This window comes from Trichechus manatus, unplaced genomic scaffold, assembly GCF_000243295.1.
Source record: "Trichechus manatus latirostris isolate Lorelei unplaced genomic scaffold, TriManLat1.0 scaffold00030, whole genome shotgun sequence".
NCBI lineage: Eukaryota > Metazoa > Chordata > Mammalia > Sirenia > Trichechidae > Trichechus > Trichechus manatus.
In genome coordinates this window covers 16369379-16377343 of record NW_004443966.1, presented here as the reverse complement: position 1 = coordinate 16377343, position 7965 = coordinate 16369379, and the positions used below count along the sequence as shown (strand labels likewise).

The 7965-nt window shown below is 39.3% G+C and overlaps 1 protein-coding gene across 1 annotated transcript in view; it reads left to right on the top strand.

Moving 5' to 3' along the window:
- The first annotated feature begins 1610 nt into the window (after window positions 1–1610).
- UACA (uveal autoantigen with coiled-coil domains and ankyrin repeats) overlaps window positions 1611–7965 on the top strand; it is a 109247-nt gene continuing 102892 nt past the window's right edge. Inside the window, exon 1 of the mRNA XM_004374705.2 lies at window positions 1611–1777. Within this exon, the coding sequence (XP_004374762.1) occupies window positions 1697–1777 (81 nt within the window). The 5' untranslated portion in view covers window positions 1611–1696. The remainder of the gene's footprint in view (window positions 1778–7965) is intronic.

Sequence of the window (7965 nt, the reverse complement as noted above, 5' to 3'; positions counted from 1 at the left end):
TTTGAGGAATAGGCTAAAGAGTAATTTACTTGTAGTATCAGTTTGAGAATATGTTTTGGTTCATGTAGTAGAACCTTAAATGCCAAGTGAAGGAGTTAGTTAGATTTCGTTCATTAGCTGCTGAATGTTTGTGAACGAGGAATAAACATTTTGTAAGATTTTTTTGATGATAATTGGTGATTTATTGATGATTAGAGAGAAGAGAGACTGGAATTTGGGAGACTGGCTGGTCCAGGTGTGAGATAATTTTAGCTGTGCAGTGGCAGTGAGGACAGAGAGTAACTGACCATCCACACACTCTATAAAGAGCCAAGAAGAACTGACTGGCTGTGGATCCTGAGGAAGGGGGAGGAGTCAAAGAAAACTTCCTTCCATAGAACTAATCAAGAGAAAATTTAATGATTTTCTCAGGCAGTTAGTTATTGTTTACCTTTTGTTAAGAGTTAATGCAGTTTTTAAATGCTGCCTCTTCAAGAAAATTCTGAAAACTTTCTTACAGTATAAAACGTTGAGTTACTCTACGGAAATGCTAAAGAGAGCAACTGACCTTTCAGACAAAAAGAGCCCTTTGTTAGTCAGAAACATGGACTGTTTGTTTTTTCAAATGGGCGCATGCTAGAACAAACATTTTGCTGGAAAAAATTGACTCCAAGGAAGACTTTTGACAATGTCATATTAACAGCAAATTATTGGGTGTTGCTCACCTGTCTATTTCTTCATCCTGCCTTTAAATAATTTTTATTAATCCAGATTTCTGGGTAGGATGACTAATGAATTTCATCGTATACTTGTGTTTCTACAGGAATTTTTTTTTTTTTTTTTAAAGACAGAGCCATAATCATTTTTCTTTGACAACTTCTTATTTCACTTTGGCTATATGAGCCATTTTTCATTAATGGCACACTTTTTTCCCCGTTCCGTTTCTTTCTCTTCAAAGCAGTGGGTCCTTCACTCAATATAATAATTATTGAGCATCTAACAAGTCCTTTGATTTATTAAAATGTCTTTCAAAGTCTGTTCTTAACTGCATGTCCTTCTGTACTATTCCTGTTGTTTGTTTCAGGGGTTTCTGATGCGTGGGGTTGCTTCCAGCTACTGAAATTTGTGTAGTACAACAGCGGGACAGCGAAGGGAAATTGCTCTTTCTAGCAGGTTCGCGTGCAGGTAAAGAGTAACCAAGAGTCACTTCTGGAACCAGACGGACGAGAACTTTATTTGGGAAAGCGCACGTGGGTGGAAAGCTGAGAGTTGGTATAGGCTGGACGTGCTTTCTCAAGACCCTAAGCTCCACCACCCAAGTAGGCGGCCGCCGACAGCCGGGAGCCCAGCCCTCCACGCCACTCCACGCCCCCAGCTGCCCACCTCCGCCGCTTCCCCAGCAGCAGGTTCAAAACTTTTTCTCCAGGCGGGAGAGGAAGGGTGTTACTAAATGTTAAAGGGAAGTCCCTCCCCCTTCCAGGATTCCGATTGGCTGGATCCGGCCCAACCTCCTCCAGGCCCGCGGGCGGATTGGCTGCGGGAGGGTAGCCGCGCCGCAGGTCGGGAGCCTACGGCCGCCCCGGGCCCTAGGTGGCAGGTGGGGCCGGTCCTCCTGAGCCACCGCCTCCTCTTCCCGCGTTTGTTGCTCACAGACTAAAGTTCGCGCACGGCTGAGGGGCGCCGCGCCCGCCGGAAGCGGGACTGCTGAGAGTTGGCCATGAAGAGCCTCAAGTCGCGCCTGAGAAGGCAGGACGCTCCCGGCCCCGCGTCGTCTGGCTCCGCCGCCGCAGCCAGCGCGGTGAGTCCCGCGGCCCCTGCGCGTCTGGGCTTCCCGGCGCTCCCTCCCGCGAACCCCGGAGTTCTCCGTCCCAAAATTCGCGCGCCGTAGTCCTCGTCTTCCCTTCTGCTCGTCCCGCTTTGTCGGCCCTGGAGTCTCCTGCGCTCCCGGCTCCTCCCTCAAGCCGGGAGCTCCGCGTCAGCCTGCAGATCGTGGGGACCCTCCTCGCCGCCCCATTGCCGCACCCGGGCCTCTGCGGGTCCTTTCCCCGCCCCTCACTCCCAGGTTTCCGAATTTATGGACGAAGCCGCTGTGTTTCGGGATGAAATCTCCCCCTCCTCTTAAATCCGGAGTTTCTGGATTATCCCCCAAGCCTGGCTGTTCCCTGGTGCCCCCCAGCCCGTCCCCTCTCCTGTAGTTTGCCCCTGCGCCCCACGTCTGTTCTGCCCCGGCCGGGCCCCGCGGGGCCGAGGCGGGCGCCCCTCCGTCCCCGGGCCAGAGGTGAAGCCTCTGCTCGGGACTCCGGACCTCCGGGGTCCCTTCGTGGCGCTTTCTTGCATCTGAGACTCCAGCACTGCGAGGCTGGCGGGACTTGATGGGCTGGCCGCCGTCGGCGTGTTACCAAGTTAGGATTTTGATTTCAGAGTGAGGCAATGATGGAATCGGGAGTACTTGTAAAGACAAAACCCTAAATGGGTGGTGAGCTTGGAGACCGTGAAATTGGGGAGGTGGTTGTCGTGTTGGGCCGTGTAAATATTGCCTGTGGTGCAGATTCACGCGGGACCCATCCCTTCGGTCCTGATCTGCCCGACCTCAGCGTGCATGCTAAGAATAGTCAAGGCCCCTGGTAAGTTGGCAGGAGAACAGAGATCTTGGCAAACAGCCTGCCGCCAGATGTTGAGATTGAGATAATTTGGAAAATTAGAAGAATGACAATGCCATCTAAATTCTTTATTATTAAAATAAAATGCTATTTAAAGAGTCATGAAAAGACAGAAACGTAAAGGAGATGTAATACTCAAACTGCCCGGTTGCTCACTTGTAATTAAAATGGAATTTGGTAATTTAACACAGATTTTCCCGAAGATTATATACTTTTTATGAGAATACTATTTTATGTCTTTGCTTTTGAGTTAATTCAGAATTGTACCTTTCTCTCCACCTGACTGTGTCTAGGATGATTTACTTAGATATAAAGGAAATTGTGGGGGAAATAGGTTTTTTAATTCCCAATTCATAAAAAAGAATACATTCAGAAGACATGATATTTGAGTTGTTTAATAAAATATAAGATTTGCAAGCTCATAGAAAACGAGAGATTACTTTGTCTTACATTATTTCTAACAATTTAATTAAAACAAATTTTTAACAATAAATGACAGAAATGACTGGTATTTTCAGTTACATTGCTCAACTTCTTTGTAGTACGAAGTGTGTTTTCAGCTTTATAATATGTGTTTTTGTATGTTTATTGGGTATATTTTCCCGTTTTGTTTGGTTTGTGCTAAGGATTCACAGTGCCACTTGGAAGTTTATAGACCTTTAACTGTATTATCCTGTTTTCCCTTCTAGAATTGTGGAATACTTAGTGGTTATTGGTATCATTAGCATGTCAGTTTGCATTTTATACACTTGGAGCATGAAGTACATCTCTCTGAGCTTAAATCTTTAGCACTCATTAAACTGAACATAATCGTATTTTTCTTAAAATGAAGGTGTAAAAACAGATAATGCATGATATTAAAAGAACCTGTCTGCTTAGAAAAAGTGTCCTTTTCACTTTAAGTTAAATATTGGAATAAATTTTGTAAGATTTAAAAAAAAATGTGCTTTAGGTGAAGGTTTACGGAATAAATTAGTTTCTCATTCAATAGTTTATAAACAAATTGGTCCATGACATTGGTTGCGATCCCCATAATGCGTCAACACTCCCACCATTACCATCCTGAGTTCCCCATTTCCATTGGTCAGGTTTTTCTGCCCCTCCCTGCCTTCTTATCTTTGCTTTTGGGCGGATGTTGCCCCTTTAGTCTCATATAGATGATTGTTCTAAGGAGCACTTTCCTCACGGATGTTATTGTTTATTTTATAGGCCTGTTTATAATTTGGCTGCAAAGTGATCTCCGGGAATGGCTTCAGTTCCAAGTTAGAAGGGTGTCTAAGGGCCATCGTCTCGGGGCACAAAATTTTTAAATGAAAGTAAATGAGTATGGTAGCTAATAAAACCAAACTAAGTATTCATATAATAAAATGAATGTGCAGGAGAAATAGTTCCTTCTGCTTTTCAATCAATAAACTAAAATCTCTGATGTCAAATTTGGTTGCACGTGTAAGTATTAATATGATTGAGTTTCTTAAAAAAATTTGTTTTTGCCTTTAAGAGTATTTACAGTTTTATTTATTTTTGAATAGATAATATAGCACATGGTTTAAAATTTGAAAGGGACAAAAATATTTATAGCAAAAAGTCCTCCTCCCACCTTTGTTCTTCAGCCACCCTGTACCCCTGCTCAGAGGCTATCAGTGTTACTAGTTGCTTTTGTGTCCCTCCAGAGAAAACTTAGCATGTACAGGCAAATATGAATATAAATATCCACCCTTCCTTTAGAAGTGGTAGCATACTATACCCACTGTTCCCTATGTTGCCCCCCTTTTTTTAAGTAAATTATCTAGGTGCATCCAGAGCTTTTTGTTGTCATACACAATGCTATGATGGATAAGCTTGTATATATTTTAAGTGTGTGTATGTGTGTGTACCTATAGGATCAGTTCCTAAATGTGGAATAGCTGGGTTAAAGGATATGCTTATTTGTAATTTTGAAGGATGTTGTCAAATTTCCTTCCATACATTGTGTACCCAATGTATAAGAAATTATTTTTTCCATGCTTTTATTAATAATTGTTCATTTTTTTTTAATCTTTGCTAGTCTGATAGGTAAAATATGCTATCCCAGGATAGTTTTAATTTTATCTCTTTTATTATGAGTGAAGTTGAGCATCTTTTCGTATTTTTAAGAGCCCTTTGCATTTTTTCCCCCTATTTTTCCATTGGATTGTTGTTGGTTTTTTCCCGTTAATTTGTATGTACTTTACATAAGGGAAATTAGCCCTTTTAATGTGAATAATCTATTTTTTTCTCAATTGGTTATTTGTCTTATAACTGCCATATAGAAAGTGGTTGTTTTTATACAATTGAATTTATCAACCTTTTATTTTATGACTTTTAGGTTTATGTTATATCCTGGCCTTTTCCTCTGTGCAATATTAAATGACAAAAAATTCCCCTAATTTCTTCCAGTTTTTTAATTGATTTTTTTCGTGTAAGTCACTGTTCCATTTGGAATTTATTCATATATAAGGTAATTGAAGTTGTGCTCTGCACAATTTTGATTTGAGAAAAAATTAAAAATTTGTATTTTACACCTATGTTTCTTTGTGTCTTTATTTAAGCTTATTTATCTGAAGGAGACACATTAGCAATGTACTGAAGTATGTAAATATTTTACGTATGGTATTTTTTATGTGAAATATTCGTGCTTAATGACAATTCAGATTATGTGCACAAAGAGGTAATTTTTAAATATTTTAAATAGTACCATAGTTATAAATATGCTAATGAGTTTAGCGCTCACTAAAGAGAGGTTATATATAAGTAGGTATAGCTCATAATTACGCGATTGGGTGGTGCAGACAGTTAAATGCTTTACTACTAGCCAAAAGTTGGCGGTTCCAGTCCACCCAGAGGTGCCTTAGAAGATAGGCCTGGTGATCTACTTCCGAAAGTTTACAGCCTCGAAAACCCTGTGGAGAAGTTCTACTCTGCACACATGGGGTAGCCATGAGTGGGAATCAACTAGAGAGCAACTGGTGATAACAAGTTCACAATTATAAATTGTGGTTAAAATACATTTGAGTTAGTTGTTTACTTGCCAGACTTGGAGATAGATGCATTCTAGTAAAATCATAAACTCAAGACTATTTTTGCTGTTCTATTTTTTCTTTTTTTAAAAAATATTAATTTTATTGTGGTAAAAGATATGTATAACAAAAGTTTGCTATGTGAACCGTTTTTAAGGGTACCATTCAGTGACATTAATTACATTCAACATGTTGTGCTACCATCAGTTGCTTTTTAATACATCACTAAATTGGAGCTTCAGGTTTCTGCTGAAAGGGATAATTAAGTGACTGCAAATGCTATTTCAGATCTAGTCAATGATATGTGTAGTCAGTTATATTACAGTTATATGTACAGTGAGAATAGTCTTGTTGTTTTACCTGGTTTAGAGTTGGAAGTTCGAGCTATTAAAATTAAGGACTTATAATTGGAGAACTGGTGAAAATAAATACATTGTAGTCCAAAGATGGACTTGGTACATGCTTAGAAGTAGTGGTAACAAATATTGTAAGCAGATATTTAGGAAAGGGATTCCACTTTAGCTTTACCTCAGCATTTGTTGCTGAGTAAATTCTTGATGGTAACAATAATATCTTACCTGGGAGAGTCTATGATAATTATCTTTGCTGCCTTTTTTCTAGACTACTATTAAAATGGGCAAAGTATTTTATAAACCAGCAATCAAATATGTCATAAAGCATCTTGCTAATGCCTCAGCACCCAGAAAAAATACTGGTATTTCTAAAAGAATTTTGAGTTACGATTATAGCAACTGAAAAAAATCTTCAGAAAACTTCTTTTAGTTCCCATTAAGAACAGAAGTTTGAGATGTTTACAAAGCATAAAGAAGCATCAAATATGATTTTGTTTTAGTTGTGGTTTTGAGAGTGAGGGCTTTGGATTTTCCACTCAGGAATACAGGTGCGTTTGAAAAGATGTTAAAGTTATTATAATAACAATGACTGTTGGGTAATGTGAATAATTAAGATCACAAATTGTTATATGTAATTTAAACTCATGATACTTAATTGAGCACTGCTTACTCATTTTCATTAAAGATGCCAGCGTTTAATTAAAAATGCCTACCTTAATTAAAGCTTTAGTCAGCTGATTTCCTAAAGTATCCTTGCATTGTATTTCTTGGGATTCTTGAAGAAGGATCAACATAAAGAAGTCCTCTTTTTATGCTTTTACTTCAGCCCAATAGCAGTTTTTTCCAGGTCATCATGCTGATTTGAATTGCTGAATTTTATTATAAGGCCAAAGTGCAATGGTGGAATTGCTTTGGTTAGGTCTTTTGGTACATAAGGATTTTAATTATTTATCATGCATTATACACATTTTTAAAACTCAAAATTATTAGTTCAGGAATTAGATCTTGCTCATTAGTTGCCTTATTTAGTTTAGAAAACATTTATGGTAACAATGCACAAACACCAGAAGAGAAACTAGATAACTGGGAGCTCGTAAAAATTAAACACTTATGCTCATCAAAAGACTCCACCAAAAGAGTAAAAAGACAACCTACAGACTGGGAAAAAATTTTTGGCTGCAACAAATCCAATCAGCGTTCAATGTCTAAAATCTTCAAGAGACTGTAAAACCTTAACAACAAAAAGACAAACAACCCAGTTAAAAAATGGGCAAAAGCTATGAACAGGCACTTTGTCAGACATTCAGGCAGCTAACAGACATATGAGGAAATGCTCACGATCATTAGCCATTAGAGAAATGCAAATCGAAACTACAATGAGATACCATCTCACCCCAACAAGGCTAGCATTAATCCAAAAAACACAAAATAATAAATGTTGGAGAGGTCGTGGAGAAACTGGAACACTGATACACTGTAGGTGGGAATGTAAAATGGTACAACCACTTTGGAAATCATTTTGGCGCTTCCTTAAAAAGCTAGAAATAGATGTACTGTAAGATCCAGGAATCCCCCTCCTTGGAATATATCCTAGAGAATTAAGAGCCGTCATACGAATAGATACGTGCACACGCATGTTCATTGCAGCGCTGTTCATGATAGCAAAAAGATAGAAACAACCTAGGTGCCCATCAACAGATGAATGGATAAACAAATTATGGTGTATCCATACAATGGAATACTACTCAACTATAAAGAACAACGATGAATCCGTGAAACATAACATGGAGGAATCTGGAAGGTATTATGCTGAGAGAATTTAGTCAGTTGCAGAAGGACAAATATTGTATAAGACCACCATTATAAGAACTCAAGAAAAGGTTTAAACACAGAAGAAAACATTCTTTGATGGTTACGAGGGTGGGGAGGGAGGGTGAG